Below are 20,198 nucleotides of genomic sequence, written 5' to 3' on the forward strand. Positions count from 1 at the left end.
ATTTTCTAGAGCTGCCTTTTCATTAATCCTTTTACTTATCTTACAAGAGGTGACATTTTACCAATTATTAAAACTATTAAAGCTATTTACAATTATCAGCTTGATTAAAACCGATTATCCAAGATATTCCCGATTACTAAAATTATTAAACGTAATTACTAAAACTTTTGCAATTATTAAAATTGCCCAGAATAATTAAACCCATATTCCCAATTATATCCAATTTATTACATGTAACCGTGTATTTCTAAATATATAATAAAAAAGGTATTATTTAATTTAGTATTTTTATTTAAAAAAGATAAAAAAAAGGTATTATTTAAATTATTAAAATCATTTATTGGGAATTTTTTCAATCGCTAAAAACGTTCGATTCGATCATAGGACAAGATCGTAGAATGATCGAGACTTAATTTGTCAACTTGATAGGAATTTTAATTAAAGAAACGTCGATCGAACGGCCGATTCTCTCAGTTTTTCCTCTCATCGACTTTTTCCCTCAAACGAAATTGAACTTTTACTCGATACAACTATTACGCCATGCAGTTTGACAACATAATTGAGATTAATACGAAGACCGCGCAATTTCTTCCCTGTACGAGTACGATCATATTAATCGAGAGAAAAACGCGAAACGATCGTTCCTCTTTGGTCGTCCACTCTTTTCTTTCTTCCAGGAAGACCAACCGAGTGCTTGCGAAACCGATATATCGTTTTATTAAACGTGTTCTCCCAGACGATGGTCGTTAAAGTTCTTCCCAAGTCGATGTAATTGAAATCGACACGAAATAATTTTGATTACCATCGTTAATGGCGGATAATTATCGAGAGTTTCTTGCCAATTCAACGTCATTCACCGTTTTCAACGCGATTAAATTAACACGTTTCTATTTAGATGTCGAACTAGGAGCATTCGTTAACCAGTTGGTTTCTTAAGCAGAATTTCTTTAGACGCGAAGAATTACGCGAAATTAATGACAGGGAAGTAAGCAGATTTAGCTAGATTGATCTTAACTTTTCTAAATCGACGATGGCATAATGTGTTTGTAATGCAAGTGAAAGGGTTGCATAGGATGATTAAGTTCTTAATTGTAGAATAAAAATGTTAATTGATACGTATTCGTCGGTTACAGAGCTTTGTAGAATTTTTTTTTTTTTTTTATAATTATTGCATCACGGATGTTCAAACAAATTCGTAATTTCGTGAATATGATTTTTAGAAAATGTAACATGGAGATTTATTTTAGCTAGTGAATACATCATCACGTATACTTTATCTTGGATATTGTATTATGTGTATTGTAAATATCGAATTTTGCAAATTTTAGCAGCTTTAAATCTTCTATAAATACATGAACATTCGCGATCTGATAACAATACTTTTATAATAACTTTCGTGATATAATATCGCATATATTGTTGGAGCCTTTAAATTGTATACTTTTCATTCTTTTCTAATTTGTCTATTATACCGAATAATTTACTGTGTATACCGTGTACATTTTTGCATAAGCTTAAATGCATAAATATTCACAATCCACCAATTAGCGATTGGCGTCTAACAATTATCAAATTGTACGATCTTCAAAAATTTGAAAAATAAAGAGAGTTAATAAAAAGCAAAGCAACGTTATAAATCGATCTCTCTTTCGAAAGTAGCAATAATAATAATACAAAGATAGGAATTCTTAATACAAAACAGTTAATAATAAAAGTTCTACGTGCAAAATATATTTCAAGTATCATAGCATTCTAATCGAGTCTGTATTTTATAAATATTTATTTATTTTCATTTCGTATTTTGTAAAACGAGTTGTTAAATTCTTTTTTTTTCTTTATCTTTAAGACATAGTTTCGTCTTTTTTAGGCAGACAAAAATTAGGTACATCTGCATGTAATTTCCTCTAAGCCACATGACGTTACAAGTGCCTAACAGATTAATCAATTTCACGTCGAAAACGTTTTTTATCAAAGAACCTACAGAGGCACAGCTGTTTTACGTGTCTTCCTAAGCATCTCTTTCTTGCCTTTCTCTTCGACGAACATCGTGACACATTGCGAAACGAACTTTTTGTCAGCCGCAACTGGATGATCCCCGTTTTTGCGCTCGTTGAAATCTCCGCTGGTTTATTTTGAAATAAACTGAATTTTCATTTCGATTACACGTGTAGAATCACGGCGAACGTTTCTCGTGAAAATCGCACGCTATTTCTCGTTTACTCTCCTCCGAATAGTTTCCCAAGCTAAATATCTTTTATTTATTGTTATATGAAAAAGCTTCTCATGATAAGGTTACATTAAAAATAATTTTTTATCACCGTCGCTCTTTATACGAGATTTTAAGATCATCGATATCATTATAGCTGGATCTCTATATTTTATTTTTCGATATCTTCGAAGAGCGTGAAAAACAAATTCAACGATATTAATAACTATACCGTCGTTGTTATCCATTGCCGTCATTCGATCTCGAGATACACGCGTGTAAAAATTGAAATTAAAATTTCCCATAGATCTATGCAGCGCGTTTATTCTAATTTTTATATCCAGACACGAATGCGCGAATCGATGAACCGAGCTTTCTAATTATTCGGAGCTTTATTCTATTCTTTGTTCCATCTTTTCGAACAGTTACATTCCTTAATATTTGATTTTGCGGATTTTGTCAATACCACCTAATGAGCAATCTAAAATAACAAATCGAATTGAATGGTAACAAAGGTCCGAACCACATTTAGTACATTTTCAGATAAAGTGGCTTTTGTTCCATAACTTTCAAGCGCTTAACGTGCTTCCAGTGTTTAACATTAAATCGCCTGGTGACGCGATATCTGCAACCTGTGTGTACTAGAACCAGATCTACTACAGGCACTGTAAAACCATAAATTCACTGTTAAATTAGTCGATTCTGACCAAACTCTGCTACTATTTTTGTCAATACCACCTAATGACAAAATCCGCGATCACTTAGTTGCCAACTCAATAATTCTCAAAACTTTTAACAACGCTATCGTCTCCTAAATCGATCAACGTACAATTTTCACGTTTACTAAAGAAGATCGTTATCAGATTCACACAAGTCGCAATTCGTTTCGTCGAATAATCGTCACAATGTGTGGCTACGTAAGACGTTAAGAATCGTATAGCAACCGAGAATAAGAATCTATCGTAGCAGAGTTTGGTCAGGATCGACCAATTTAACAGTGAATTTATGGTTTTACAGCGCCTGTAGTAGATCTGGTTCTAGTACACACAGGTTGCAGATATCGCGTCACCAGGCGATTTAATGTTAAACACTGGAAGCACGTTAAGCGCTTGAAAGTTATGGAACAGTGTAGCTTAAAAGCCACTTTATCTGGAAATGTACTAAATGTGGTTCGGACCTTTGTTACCGGTCGCCATTCAATTTGATTTGTTATTTTAGATTGCTCAATGTAATAATGGTCGTACGTCTGAATGTACTGCGAACGATGGAAAGTACTTGGATAGGAAGGAGAAGGAGGTTATTCCGATGAGGCAGAGGACGAGGAACGTGTAGGAAATTTCATTTGAAAGCGAGCCAGATCTTGTTCGACGCGGTCTGATTCGTGGCGTAACGCGTGTCGGTCTTTAATTACTGTCGCGAAATAGCTCCGATGGCACGTCATTGTTATTATGAAGCCGAGCGTTTGTCAGACGGTTGCTCTGGCAGCTGGTCGGTTCGCTAAAAGGTTTCGAAATCCTCTCCGATTGTATGTCAGAAACAAACTTCGTCTTAAAATGACAGAATTTGTCCGAATTATTATTCGACTCTATTAAACTAAGTATTAAACTGTATAGAAAAGACGTCGAAAACTACCGAAAATTTTCCATAACTGTGTCAGTGACTATGAAAGTGATTTCGATCGAGAATATATTTCATGTAAAAATTCTTGCATATTGTCGTAACGTAGATCGATATGACGTTCAAGAAACGAAGAACTCGACTTCTTTTAGTTTCAGACCTACGCCATTTCGTAATCAATTTAATTTCGTAACAAATTAATTAGAATTCTGTTAATCTCCACTTCTTCACTGAACCGTGCATCGCGTTAATATAAATCGTCAAGTACTCGCATCTACTTTAATAGAAATTTTCATTTATGAAATCCATCTCGATACAAACTTTAATACACAAAATCCTTGTATTTTAAAAAACTTTGTCCTTTAAAAAATTGCTACGATTAAAAATTTATTCAACGTCTCGATATAAAAACCATACGTTTCTACGTGATTCATGCGAAGTATATTAAACAGAATACGACAAAAAGTATTGCGTGAAAATGTCAAACAAACGGATTAACGCGACGAACAAGTAAATAGAAAGAAATTCGAAATGACGAAGACAAGGTACATCGAAGAAGCGAGCTCGTCGATTAAATAAATCCTTCGGGAAACTTTCCCTTCAACCCAGACACATCGACGAGCACGAACAAATCCTGTAGAGAGACATCCCCCCCCCCCAATTTTCCAATGGAAGATCAACAAAGGAAACTAGATCTCTATCTTTGAAATCGAAACGAATGAAACTAGAACATTTTGATTGAACCTTTTATCATTTGTTGCAGAGTGGAAAGCTCAGCGTTGCAGTTGGTGTACCCGCTGGATTCTCGTCCGGTGCAGCTAATCTTCCGGGGGTTGCAGGTGGTCAAGGAGAAACGAGCCCTCCTCCGAGATGTCTCGGGTGTTGTTAAACCCGGCGAACTTTTGGCCGTCATGGGCCCCTCAGGTAACGTACATTCGTATTAACGAATTAATATTAACGCGCGATATTAAACCCTTTATAATATAAACTTGGATGAACTTGGTTGCAACATTAACTGTCTGATAGAAAAGTTTCTAAAAGCTGTATGTATCTATATTTTCATTATACGAATTTTCTTTACCATCGTGCGTCAAGTTGGACGTAGTTTGACGTCAAGTTAGAAATTAAGTTGGTAGACTGAGGGATGGATGAGGGTTAAGAATACTCCACCCTCTGGTCTCCGATCCCTTGAATCGGAATAATCCTTCAATCTCCGACAGATTGGCTGTACGAAAGCTGGCAGCAATAGTTTCTCTTCTTGGCAGAATTGATTTAGCGATTGATCGGAAGATAAAGCAAATCTTGGTTGGTAGAGGTTTAGGAATTTTCTCTGAGATTTAAGGGATTTAAGAGTTAAAAATGATTCTACGAATCGGTAGGATGTCATTTATTTTCTATTATCGAATCTTCCCCTATCGCTGGATTGTGTAAATTTTACTTCCAAAAGACGATGGATGTTTTATTAATGTTAAGGATTTAGTTTATCGAATTGTTTGCTAATTAATTGAGTTTCTTGTTGATCAAATTCTTTGTTAAAATCTGCGGCTTATTTTTCAAACAGTCTAATGACAGACGTTTCATGTGGAAATTATTTTTTGACGTTTTAACGTTCAACTCTATCGTCGGTTTAATTATTCTAGTACGCGTTGTTATTTTTACATCGGACTAAATTCAACCATGCCGCGTCTTTGCCCTTTCCATCGCTTGAAAAGTAAACTGACAGGACAATCGTGACGCGACATGCATATTTATCACGACGTAGAACGATCAGCGCAATTTTTCGGCCAGAGAAAAATTTCGTTCGCCTCGTTTAGACTAATTGACCGTTTGTTTCGTAGCGATTCTCGCGAATGCTGATGACCCGATCGGGTTTCCGTGGCCCTCTATTGGACAATTTCGTGGCAGTTTGCGTCATTCGTTTATTTCGCGGCCTCTGCTTCAGCCATTTCGCGCTCGTAACTCGTCCTCCCCCTTTGCTTCTATTTGAGAACTTGTGTGCACGTTCGCCATATTTCGCAACGTTCATCAACGATGTCTTTAGCTACCGAGGACAAGGTTGGAATTAAGAGACAAATTATTGGAGTTCATATTCTTCATATTATAGTTGGAAATTCCAGAATATATATTTAGCAAACATTGTAGAACTTCGATCAACCCTCTCTGAGTTCTGATTAAAATCATCAAAAGTCGTAGAAAAACGTCTAATTCCTTTTTATGACAAAAATTGTAAATAACGTAGAGAGACGTGTTTCTTTTCTTGTGAATATTTTAACTCATTTTCGTTTATTTCAATAATTGCAATGTATTTTAGAACAGGCCATTCGTAAACCAGCGTCACGGTTTACATTTCTGTTCAGAATGCATTATGAAATTCATTGTGAAATTCATCGTACGCTATTAAAATATATTTATTTATTTACTAACAAATAATGAACAGATTGCAAATATATAATACGATACTTGCTAGATCGGATCTCTGCTTACACCATATTTCTTTTATCCTCTTCACAAAAATTCGAATATGCAAAAACATCGATCGATATATACATAGGATTTGGTAGCAAACAAAAAAATTCACCCTCCGCTAACAATGAAACGGTCTGATCGGTACAATGATCGATGTATGCTACGTAGCGGTAATCGAAAAACTGAAATTCATTCTGCTCCGATAATAAATCGGAATCAATCAGAATCTGGAAAACAAGATCAGCGGAATACCGCTCTTTGTATTCACCACGCGTCGAATGGTGTCTGATCGCTATCCTAAGGGTAAATTCACGGCGGTTCTTCTATGTTTAAACGCGACAAGGATCGCTGGCTACGCGAGTATCGTGCCTTGGTAACAAGCGATACGTTGGCGCGATATTTATCGCGAGATTCGTCGTTTCTCCCCTTGATATTCGTTTAACAAGCCGCAAGTCCGCGTGTACGGGGCACGCGAGTACAAATCATCCGTGCACTCCGGCCGTTTCACGGTTTGTCGTTAACGTCGCCGGTCGAACCGAACGCGCCAAGCGTATTTCCACGTCGGACATCGTATATCTTGGCCGAATGGCGACGATTCTAGGAATAAAATCTACTATTCCGACCCTCGGCACGCCGCTTGTTCAAGACTTAAGCATTCAATGGGCGAACCTCGTCCAGTCGAATTACATACATTTTACCCTTTCGATATTGCATACGCTTTCCTGTCACGAAGGACTATGTTGCTTTATGTAGGTTTTCAGTTTCCTCGGTTGGTAATTGGTGTCAGTGATTTTCAGCTGATTTCTTGGTTTATTTACGCTTGGTATTTCTAATGCAGCCATTCGTGCATTATTTTATGAAATAAGAGGAAAAGAGGGAAATATTTTCGATTGTTAATTGGTGTCGGTGGTTTTAAGTTGGCTGCCTCCGTTTATTCACCAAGCTATGTGATGTGTGTAGAATTATGTGAAAGAAGAAGAAAGGAAGGAGGAGGGGGAGATAGTTTTCAATTGTTAACTGGTGTCAATGATTTTTCAATGATCAGTTAGTTTCTTGGTTTATTGAAACTTGGAATTTTTGTGGTAAGATTTTGTGAAAGGTAAAAGAGAAAGAGGAATTTTTCCATTCGGTGAAATTAGTTTCTTCGTTAAAATTAAGTTAGCGAGATTTATTGTTAATGAAACTAGGATTTGTGTGAAATTTTGTGAAATAAAAGGGAAGAAGAAAGAATGAGGAATTTTCTTCAGTTTGCTAATTGGTGTCAGCGTTTTTCAGCTAATTTCTTCGTTTATTTAAGTTGGCCATTTTTAACGAAGCTGGGATTTCTGTAAAATATTATGTATTACATATTATGAAATAAAGAAGGAGGGATGAGAACATTTTTTTTAGTCGTTAATTGGTGCCAGTAATTTTCAACCAGTTTCTTGGTTTATCCAAGTTGGGTATTTTTAATGAATTTCTATAGAATTTTGTGAAATAAAAAGGAAGGAGAAAGGGTGAGAAATTTTTTCAATTGCTAATTGGTGTCAATGATTCTAAGTTAGTTTCTTCGTTCATTTAAGCTCGACGATTTTATGTAAGATTTTGCGAAACAAGAAGGAGAAATGGCACAATTTTTTTAGTCGCCAATTGTAAGCTACTTTCTTGAGTTACTTAAATTTGATTTATTATTCAAATTTCGTACAACGAGAAGAAAGGCTGGGTGAAATGGTAAAAAATAATGAAAAGATGATACATATAACGAAATTTACAAAATAAATGAACTTGATCTAAAGACAGTTTGCTCCTTGAGATTACAGAATCAATGTCATCCGATTATATAAAAATTGAAATTGAAATAGCTTGCACATTAAATTTTAATATAATATAAGTGACATATATTTGATATGATATAAGAGTAACATTTCCTGAACGTCTGTCCTTCCGATAAATGCAAATGTTGATTTTATTTGAACAGGTTGCGGCAAAACGACGTTATTGAACTGCCTGTCAGGCCGTGTAGGCGTGGACGGGGGTGAAATCTGGCTGAATCGTGAAAGGCTGACGAAAAGATGGCGCAGAAGAATCTGTTACGTGCAACAGCAGGACGTTTTCTTTCCCGATCTCACATTACGACAGACTCTCGAGGTCAGTCTACTACCTTTTATCTTCCTGAACAATCACGTCTCACACGGAATTAGTCGTTTTATTTCAACGTATTAACAAAATTTATTAACACGTCTATAGAATATTGAGAAACGAACAAATTGATTTGTTCGATCAATGAGAAAGTACTTTTACCACAGTAATTTCGTATGGAATTAGTCTTCTTGTAGTAAAAAAATTGCTACGTTCGCAGAAAATATATTAATGCACGTAGAAAATAGCAAAGAACGTAAAAGTGAACGAATTTATCGGTTCGATCGATCGGAAAATATTTCTACGATAACAATTTCATATAGAATTAAGCTCTTTGTTTCGAAATATTATCTCCTTCGTAGAAAATGTACCAATACGTTTACAGAATACTATGTCATATAAAAATGAACGGATCTATGGGTTTAATCAGTGAGAAATTATTATTATGACAATAGCTTCGCACATTTTGCTAAAAAAAATTGATACTTTCGTAGAAAACGTGTTATAAAATGAAAATACAGAAGCGAAGGAATTTATCAGTTCAATCAGTCAGAAATGCTCGTTTCGTGCTTTCGAATGTATTTCATAGAACATAGAAGCATAAAGATGACTATCTAATCGAATGTAGTTGCGATCGTTCGGTGAGAAATAGAGAAAGAATCGAAGCAAAAGAGGAAAGCTTTGATATTTATATATATTTATATATTGTGTTCGTAGCGAAATCTTTCCTCGTAAAAGCGAGCAATTTCCATAAAACCGATCTTATCAAATGGCAAAAGTCTAAATATTTCCCTCGGCATAATAATGTAGCGGACCGATAAATTCCAACGATCACTCCATCGAACGATAAAACCGATGGAACGAGTTGCCATTAAACGAAGCCCAAAGATCCCTGTCATAAAACCCATCGAATTTGCATCAATGTACGCGATTACGAAAAAAATGCCGGACCTTTTCTTTAGGCTCTGATCGTGTCATAAAACAATAGATACTAAAAAAAAAGAAGTATTTATCCTCCAAATTGTAACGAAGTTCGATTCGATCGTGTGTTCCATGGAGCTTATTTAAATTTACTAATAATAATAATAAAATAATAATAATATTTAAATATACTAATTAATAGTACGAGATCTAATGTAAATCTAATGTAAATTAGCGCGAAATAATTTCGATTCTTGCGATAGTAGAATAGTAGAACGAAGAAATTGTTCCATTAAAATATTTTATAATTTGACGTAAAAATTTATTCCTGTCATTAACTGCAAGGATAAAGAATTCGTTTCTCACATCTAATTTCTAATAAATTCATTCAACCGTACATTAATACCACATCGGACGTTGATTACTGTACTGTTCTATGCTAATTTATTCTTAGCGTTCTTATTTACGGCGAAATAATGGTTCTTGAAAATATTACATTCAATTCATCCACCTTATCTTTCTTTGTATCGTTTGATTCATTTATATAAAGAACATATAAAATAATGACTGTTCTACAGCGATGAAAACTAGTCACGTAGTCGTCAAGATAATATCGTACGGAATATCCATAATTCACTATAATTGAATATAAATTAATCAGAATACAGCAAATTAAATACCTATTCCCAAACAAATAAACATAATATGAATAATACTTTAATTAGAAGACTTTAAAAAAATACTCGTATCTAACGTAAATATTATAATATAATAGTATAACATAAATAATATATAAACAATATAAATAACCCTTTAGAGAACTTAAGAAAACGATATTTGTAATATTTATTTAGCAATATTTAAAAGCAACTTTCCAATACATTGATACTTTAACGTAAATGACGATACAAGTACCTCGTCAGAAAATAAAACATGAATCTTCATTATATATATAAGTTAAAGAATATATATACTAAAAAAACAAGGATCAAAGTGAATTAATAATCGACAAAGGGTGCAATCTTGTTACCGCCGGAAGAAAGAAACGCTTCGATGGCAGAGAAACTCGTAAATCGTCCACATTTACCGCCAGACGAACGCAAGTAGAAACAGAGAGACATAGTCAGACACGCTAGACAAGATCGGCCGATTCCGGGGCCGACTGGTGAAATAGGAAGCGGCCGATACTGGCCCGCGGTGTTTCCCTGTTTTCCAGGAAAATCGGCACGCTGCGTGCGTGCCAAGTTCCGCGCGAAATTTATGAAGGCTTCGCGACAGAAAATTAGGAGGACACCTCGGGTGCGAGATCGCCTGGAATGCGGGCTACAAGCCAACCAACCAACCGTTGCATTTTCGCGGATTTAACACGCTAGGAAGGTGTCGCAATCGTCCATTAGCGAATTGATTCAATTTATTGGGGATTTTAGATTTTAGACTGTCACAACGAATGTTCGAATGGACGATACGTATATTTGTTATTCTTCGGATTTCAATCGTGTTATTAGTAGGTACGTTGCGCTTTGTTTTGACGTTTCGTTTTCAAGTTTGGTCCGAACAAGTAAACTGGAATGTTCACGAAATTAGACACATAAATTTATTGTGTTTCACTTTAGCGAGATACTTTTTCAAATTAGAGACACTTTCCTGTGTTACGAATTACAGTGAAGCAAGTTTGCCGATGCTTCTTAATTTTCACAGTATAAATAAGAAATTCTTAAAAGATGTTTAATGGAAATTTCCATACTCCTTATATCGTCGAAATAGTATCGCGAAATAGTATTGGTTGTAACCTTTTAAATTTCTTTGTCGAACCTTATATTTGTTTTATCGCTAAACTTATCAACGTCGTATAAGAGAAATTGTTAATTTCGATCGGGAAATTCTCACGGAAGAGCATATACCACTAACCAACTGCATTTTTGAAAATGTCCTAACTACAGTAGCTATTGGAATAAGTAATTACCCTTTAATTCTTCGCGAACCAACCAATTGACCTTAATAAACTCTGTCCTCTTCATAATCTATGTAACGAAACAATCACCTAAAATTTCCCCAGCGCAGAAACGACGAAAATTCTTAATTCTATCGTTAGAAGACGATCTAGAACGACTAATATTTCATTCTTCAAACGATCGAGCGATCAGTCTTCATAAACGTGACGTTGATCCCTTTGCGCTTCAAACAACGAAACTGCCAAAAATAAAATTTCTTTAATCACAGAGACGAAGATAGATATACGTCATACGTGTCGAAGAAACATTCACGGTAGCAAGTAAGTACGTAAGTACTCGAGAAACACATGTGTGTGACACACGAAACCGATCCAACGGGACGTTGGCCTCTCGATTATGGCAAGGGAGACAGGAGTTGCCCCGTGACAAATAGAGGGTGGTAGGAAGAAAAAAGAGATAAAGAGAGGTGGAGAAAGAGAAAGAGAGTTGTGGTGACGTCATAACTCGGTCAGTGAACCGCCGAGCGCGTGTCTTACGTGTTTCAAAAACATTCGGCGCCGTCTCCCTACGTGCATAATACGCTTAAAGCAACCGCTGCCATCGTTTATCTCGCTCCTTTTTTTACGTTCTCCAATTCTCTTACTTTGTCGTGTCACGTTGTTTTCGTTCACGGGCTCGTATTTCTTCCTCCTCGTGCCTTTCTCTCGCCATCAACGTATGCCTGTCGCCGTACTTACAATTATGGACGCGCCTTTACGCCGACTCTCCACGTTTTCTCCTCCTCCTCCTCCTACTACTCCTTGTAGATATTTTAGCCGATTGTTCAACGAAGATAATCGAAAAACAAAAACAAACGCAATTTAGTAAGGTCTTAATTTTTGTGTGGTTTTGGCTCGCAGAAGAATTTAAAAATTTTGCATCAGTTTGTTGTTTTCGGATATTCTATGTATCGCCGGTTTCATAGAAAGCTGCCTTGAATGGGACAATGATCTTTTAGACCAGTCACCCCTTTATTGAATTCATCAACTTTTTCAAATTCTACTCTGTCGTTCTAATCTTTTATCGTATTTTCTACCGTAGCGTGGTATTGTATTAAAATATTATTCATAAGATCGAACAATTTTACCAATGGTACCAATGGAACCAAACTGATTTCAATTCTCCAGATGAAAGTGAAAAACTACATATTTGATTACTTCCATCCTTCGTTTCCTAGAATCGAAACCATCTAGAAATAATTCGTTTAATTATGTCAATCGTGTTAATCCTCGACTCGCTTTGTCTGCTTAAAGAGTCGAACAGACCTGAATCTTACAACATTCTACATTTTGTCCTCTTGACTTCGTCATCCTCCGCTCAAAACGTCCCATTGTTCTCTCGTTCGAAAGCTTTTTCTTGGATATTTATAAAGTCGATACTCTATAGATTGATCGAAAAGCTATTGAACGAATGGTTCGACCACCTCTCACTTTCCCTTTTCTCCGCGTGGAGCGTGATGGCCGACACGTCGCCGTCGTTCTATGGAAACCAGCCGGCGAAGATGACGTTCACGGTCGTGCTCCGTTCTGGAGCAGTCCAGTTTCCTGCTGGCCGAGAGACGACCGCTATACCCGCAGCGAAATATCGTCGGCCGCCACTTTCTCTCTCCGCATAACGGATCCTCTTGTGTAACGGACTCCCGGCCGTCGAGAAAATGGCACGTTCGTCCGCGTTGCCCGCCGCGGCCAAGGCAGGGTGTGTCGACCGAGCCGACATCCACCTTAAGCCGCGTGCACACGAAAATGATTCAAAAATAATCCGACCACGCGCGATGAACTAACAACGTGACTCAGGAAAAATTCGATTTTATAAGCCGTTTCTAGACTACGGTTTATCTTGTATCCATAAGAAATTGGAAAGTGCAAAATAATGAAAATGCACGTGATATGCGAAAATGTATCAATGTCCGACATTGATGGTAACGCAACCAAAAAGAATGTAGATTTTAGTGGAGAGATTTTTCAAAGTTTACAGGGAGATCTTGGCGAGTCATTTTTAACGGCGTTATAAGGCTGACTTAACGCAAGATACGCCACTATTCGCGATAGCAGTACAACTTTCCGCCTACAGCGTCACGAAAGAACCGAAGATCAGCCGATATAGTGAAACTAGGACCATGGCGGTATAAGTAATAATTTTACCCTCTGACGCAAAAGTGATGCAATTATAAATATAGCGTTCTACATAATAAAGATAGAAACATAATGTAGACCTTCTGTTCAATAAGCCATGCAAAGATACACACTTGTTACGATATAACTGATATGTATGGAAAAATCGTTTTAGTTGTGTTGGTGGAAATGTGAATTTGCACAAATATCGGTGTAATAATTATTACAATTTTCCAGGGCGAAGTTACGTATGAAAATAGCCAGCTTGTGTTTTCTTTTTATTTCCAATTGATAAATTAATAAACGAATAAAGTGGATGCTTTTGATAAAATTAACATATGCGCAGCGAAGCGGGTTCACACAATATGCCGCTGCTGGTGACGGCAGTAAATTTGCAGAATTTTACGAAAAAGACTTGTGAACGCGAACATGTGCGCGTCATATATAGAGAGCATAGAGCGCGTATGGAGAAAAACGGCACTCGTGTGTTAATATTATGTATGCTTATTTTATTTAAATCATTTTTATTATAGTTGTTCAGTTGTTTGTTAATTACAGTTGTAATATTGTCGTTGATACAGTGTACTCGTACTTAGGTATATATTAAGGGTAGATTGTTCCAGAGTAAAAATTTGAATTTTTGTTCTCCTTTCTTGAAATACTGAAAATAAGAAAATTGAGGCAGATATCGATAAAAATAGATTATTGTATTTTTTTTCTTTTGAATAATAGTACCACAGATTCCTTACAATTTTTAAAAAATAGCATACTAATATCAATGGAAAAAACAATTAATGTACATGTATGTTCTGACACAACAATTGTAATACTAGCAGATCTGACACGTACTACACAGTCGATCTAAACTAGAACAAATATTTTCTTGAATTCTCACAGCTTTTTCTCACAACAAATTTTTCTAAAACACCATTTCTGCCTATATATTATTCAATTTTGTGAAAGAAGGGATAAACCTCTAGCATTTCTCCCTGGTCGTTTTTACGTTTTCTAAAGGAAAAAGCCAACGATCGAAGTTTCCTTAATTGAATCCCCGTACATAGTCGTCGACGCATTAATCAAACCGTTTCCGACGTAATATCCGCGATAATAATATCCACGAGTGCTGTTCCAGTCGTCGTGTAAATTTTCGCGAGCAACACGTCGATCACCAAGAGATGAGAATCGAGTTTCCTTTCATTAAGCCTAATGCTTAATGGTTTCGTTCGAGCGGAATTTCAAATAGGCGGCTAGGAAACAATGGGCTGTTTAATTGGCTGCTTTACATTGATTTAAGTTAACCAACCGCGTCGACCGCCATTATCGGCAGTTTTATATAGTTGCGCATACTTTCGTCGAATGATTAAGTGGAACTATTAATCAGGCACATAATAGAATTTTAAAAGCCCACCAGCGAGGCATCGAACGCCTGATTCCAGCCTTCCATTCGAGCAGAAATATGAGTCAACGAGGCTAAGAAACGATCGATTTTATTTATCGTTGGGCCTTAGCGATCGAAAATTATTCCAACTATCGTATTCCATGTAAGCGTTTCCTTTGACTGCTTTCGAAAACGTTTCTATCGTAGTGGAATTATATTTTTTACTCGGTAACTTGTGCACGTATTTATCTACGTAGTAATAAAGAAACATATAGACATGTGTATGTACATAAAAGTCTGTCAAGTTACCAACGTATTTTTGTAAAATATTTATAGATACAATCATCAATAATGTAGATAGAACACGAACTTGTTCGTGCATTTTATGAAAGAGTTGTAATTCTTACTCAAATTAATCTGCTATATTAATCTTCGTATAAAATTATACTTAACAATAAATATCTCGTAGTAAAATGTATTCTGTAAAAACATTGAAACACCTAAGGGACTATGAGTTACGTTAATGTTAGGAAACTATATATTTTGTTAATATTTCATGGAAGCGTTTATCCTCTCGGTATCGAATATGGAATATACTAATTTTCCTACAAAACTTGGTAGAATTTTATTTTAGTCAAAATAGCCTTGTTACGTGGTGCAAGAAGGCTTTTTAAACTGACTGTTTATAAATCTTCCTGTTATCGGGATATTTTTATTTATTTGAAGGGTTCGTACAATGAAAAAGTGATGTAAATGTACCTTCTGCCAAATATGAAGTATATTGAACATACGCAATACACAGAGTTCAATTTTGGTGCATCTCCGAGTTTCTTATTCGTTAAGCTTCTCTTCCAGTATTTTTTCTTTGATACCAGTAATTTTAGAAGCAACCCTTTATCCTGCATAATTAAGCCTCCTAAACTATTTATAGAAAGCGTCACTTCGAGAAAGAAACACAATGTCCCTTAATTTCCAATTTTGATCACACAGCTAACCTGGTTCTGCCTTTATTGAATTTCTAATTCCCTTCGAGGAATGCGTTTTCGAAACACGACATGACCAACAAGTCAAAACCTACAAAAATTCTACTGTACAAATTAGACTTAAGAATGAAAGATAAGATACAATGAACAAAAATCCAATATAACTGGACGTCGCTTGTAACTCCAATATGTGGAAAATAAATCAAATAGCTTGGAATTCATTTTGTTTTCGGTCGGTGAATTTCTCGAATTCCAGGACGGAATCCGGGAAAAATTTCAAACGACGTTCATGAAAGAATTCCAAAAGCGGCAGTGGCCGCGCGTTTCCCTCCGATACTAACACGCTTGTCCTCGCGTGTCCCCGAATTATCGAATGCACGTGAACGCGTTTCAAGACGAGGAAAGTTCATGCGCTACGTGCAGAATCGCGTAAGAACGATGGTGGCTCTTTCCTGATCGAACTGTCGAAAGTGTAGCTCGTTACAACCTGACACATGACACGTAGCTTCCTCCTTCGCTGCAAAGTTCGCAATTACTTCGTTGCATAATTCGTGTGTTGTCTAATTGGCAAGTTGATGGTAAGATCGTCGTTGGAACAGCATTTCTGGTTTTCGATCCAGATCTTCCTATTTCGCTCGTTCAGCACAAATGTTGCGCTCCGAAGCAACGTTTTGTTTGTTTTAATAAACTTGCGTTATTATTAAATTCAACTTTTTAATATTGTGATCTGCAGTTACGCTAAGTTGTTATGCCAAGATCGTCGGTGGGACAACGTTTCTAGTTTTCGATTCTGATTTTCCTGTTTAACTCGTTAAGCACAAACGTTGCGTGGAAGCAACGTTTTACTTGTTTTAACGAACTCGTATTCTTGAATTCGACTTTTGATACTGTGGTTAGCAGTTACACCAAGCAGACAGTGGTTATACTTTCTTAGCTACGTATTTCTTTACTCGTTTATATTTTATAATTTCTCGAAGTTATAAAAGGTTGGAGTATTAACTTGGAAAAGTTGGATACGCCTTCTAAAGAGATAACAGTTTTACGTCGAACTTTCTGTTTAACTCGTTAAGCACAAATGTTGCGCCAAGGCGACGTTATACTTGTTTTAATATAAACTTGTTTTATTGAATTCGATTTTTAGTATTGCGGTTAGTAGTGTCGTATTTTTCTAAGTATTTCTTTCTCATTTACGTATTATTATTTTATGAAGTTTTAAAAAGTTGCAACGTTAACCTTCAAAGGATTGACAGGTTTAAGGAACTGTCCTCGAATCATTGAAACTCTTTCTCCAGTCAATCTTATCAAAAAGAGCAAAAGCCAATAGATACACATATCTTAGAATTATCGAAATAATCCATTGATCCAAACCCATCGATCTTTAAAAAATCCAGAATAACCAAAGAATCATTCACAAACCACTGAAATTCTTCCTCCAAAAATCCTAAATTTCATCAACCCGCCAAAAATATTGAAAATACTTAGAAACCAAATCGATTGAAAATAACCAAAAAGCCAGTAGATCCAAAGAATCGCCTACGAATTATGAAAATAGCCTATTCATCCAAATCCATCGACCTTCAAAAAAATTCAAGATAACCAAAGAATGCTTGTCAAACCACTGAAATTTCCTCTTCCCACAAACATATCTTTAAGAAGTTGAAAACGATCAGAGATCCAGCAAACGGAAGAAAATCCATCATTTGAACGACCAAAATTCTCTCTTCATCTACCAAACCTACCAACCTGAAAGACTTTCAAAAGCTTGAAAGAATCTACAGAAAGACGAGGCTAGGAACAAAGTGACGACCCGTCCGGATCGAAAAATGGCTTGTTGGGTGGGTTTCACAAGGAACGTAACGGCTGCTGCAGCGCGTTATCGTAATTGATTTAACGATCGCGATTACGAGCGGACCGGTGCATCCCCGGGGGTACGTGTCAGATGGTAATAATAGACACAAAGTGGGCTGGATGTTACGAAACGGAAATGCACGTCCACGCCGCCGGCTTTTGCTTACATTGCTGTTTAATGCGTAAACGGGGCCGTGGCTTGGGTTAAAAGGCGGTCTCAACTTTCCGTAAAGTCCGCCACGATACCGATCTTCCTTCTCATCGTTCATATCTACCGTTTTCTGTTGCACGCTTTCGCCGATTTAATCGTCGATCTGACATTTTTCTCTTCTCTCTCTTCTTTCTTTTTTTTTTCTTTTTTTTTTTTTTTTATATTTTTTGTTTCTTTCGATCTGACAGTTCTTGTTGTTCGTGTGTTTCAGTACCAGGCGAGGCTCAGGCTTCCGGACACGTTCTCGCACTCCCAGAAGATGCAGTGCGTGGATCATATCATCGAGGTCCTCGACCTCGCCGCCTGCCAAGACACCAGTGAGTATAGATCGGACACGATCGACGGATCGTGCCAAGCCCCTGCGGTCGTTCTCTACGTGGCGGCCTGCTTTTGCGCGCCACGGTGTCTCACTTTATTGCATTTTTCTTCTTTCACCTTCGTTCGATCGTTTTATCTTTTTATTTGGTCGTTTGAAAAGACTTACGATATTGGATTGGATTGCACACGAAATGATTATATCGAATTTTCGTATTTGACCATCGTTTTGAGGTTAGGAATCGTTAAAAGAAGAGTAGTTAATCGGTAATTTTTCGTAGGATAAATTACAGATTTAGAATTTTGTCGAATTTCTTAATTTTACTTCTTGTTTATTTACTTCTTTTTGTATAATGATTATGATAAATTTACAAACGATATTTTGATATCGAATTTTCGTGTTTGACCATCATTTTGAGGTTAGCAATTGTCGGAATGAATAAATAATATATCATTTTTCGCAGGAATTTTATAAAATCTTACTGAGGAAAATTTACTGGATTCCTTACTTTTCTTTCTGTTTTATCTGATTGTTCGATGATGCTTGTTATAAAGGAATTTACGCACGATATTCTTTTATCGGATTTTCGTGTTTGACCATCATTTTGAGGTTAGGAAGGCGTACTATTTCACTTGATTAATGGTAAAACTATCAGAACGGTTAAAATGGCTAATTTGTAATTTTATAGATTTAGGATTTTGTTGAATTTCCCAGTTTCCTTCTTTGTCTTTTTATTAGATCAAATGTGATTATTATAAGTGCATTTATAAGTTACATATACATTTATATCTAGTTTTTGTATTTGATAACTATTTTAAGGTTAACAAACTATGAGATCTTAAAGTTATATTGCACTTGATTAATGCTAAAAGTATCAGAAAAATGTTCTCAAATTTGCTGACTAAACTCAGGTTCAAGTAATTCAAATTAAAGAAACATATTATGTACTTTACAAATTACATGATAAAGGAAAATGAAAATTGAAGTCAATTAACTCCTAACATTTCGTTAATTTCCTTTTTAATTTCATTATTTGATCCAATTTCATGATATACGTTTTGTTTTAACTTTTTATGTTTGACGATTATAATTATAAATAAAAACGAAATATTTTGAAAGAAAATACGTAAAAGGATATAAAGGAAAACATGGATTTTATATGTGGGTCGAAAGGGGAATTTTATTTGTTATTACAATGTTGTAACAATGAGGTCAGATTACATGGCAACCATGGTATATTTTCCTTTGATGCATTGTTAATGTCTTTAATATCGAATGAAAATAACACCGTTACCGCTGCTACTATTTTTTAATTAAATTTGAAATTCCTTACTCCAGAGAAAATAACTGTATATTTAACTGAATTATAATTTGCGCGTACCTATCTACATGCTGAGAAAGATAAAAACAGAATAGTTATTTGCTGCAATCGTATCCTTATGCAATTAAACATTTCGCAACAATTTTTACCCTCCCGAATTTTTATCAAGCGCCAACATTTACGTAACAAGGACAAAGTAAAAAATACCGTAACCACACACGCAACATGTTTAATTATACAATGTTATAACATATCCAATTACGTAAATCAATTCGTTGCAACGTCGACTGTACTTCAACCCCAACCAAACGCTACCAACATAAATCAAAACTCGATGCAAAAATTTTACCATCAATTATATCGATCGATTACAAGAATCATGATTGCTACACAATAATTAATGTGTAATTCCAAATCGTGTATTTCGTACTAAAATATTCACTCACCTTAGATTTTCTTTTATATAATCATTCTTCTATAAACTAACGTGTTTTCAAATTCTATCTTCAAATACGATGTTACTATTCAACTTTATCTTGATCGAATCGCTTAAAATTTACATAAAATCGAATATTATATATTATATTCCTCCTACACACGTACTAATTTGTAACTAAACTTATTTTTGCAGTAAATATCTTACATTTCCAGCATGTTTCTTTATACATTTCCAAATCGTAACGTCATATACATTTCTTTATATCTTCCTTT

General features: G+C 35.7%; 1 protein-coding gene across 8 annotated transcripts in view; it reads left to right on the top strand.

Moving 5' to 3' along the window:
- Positions 1-20,198, top strand: part of E23 (ABC transporter G family member E23) — a 268,872-nt gene that overhangs the window by 221,899 nt on the left and 26,775 nt on the right. For all 8 annotated transcript variants that reach the window (XM_071999701.1, XM_071999707.1, XM_071999702.1 and 5 more), the window contains 3 exons: positions 4,587-4,747; positions 8,247-8,416; positions 18,062-18,167. In XM_071999701.1, the coding sequence (XP_071855802.1) occupies positions 4,587-4,747; positions 8,247-8,416; positions 18,062-18,167 (437 nt within the window). The remainder of the gene's footprint in view (positions 1-4,586; positions 4,748-8,246; positions 8,417-18,061; positions 18,168-20,198) is intronic.

This window comes from Bombus fervidus, chromosome 3 (genome assembly GCF_041682495.2).
Source record: "Bombus fervidus isolate BK054 chromosome 3, iyBomFerv1, whole genome shotgun sequence".
Taxonomy (NCBI): Eukaryota; Metazoa; Arthropoda; class Insecta; order Hymenoptera; family Apidae; genus Bombus; species Bombus fervidus.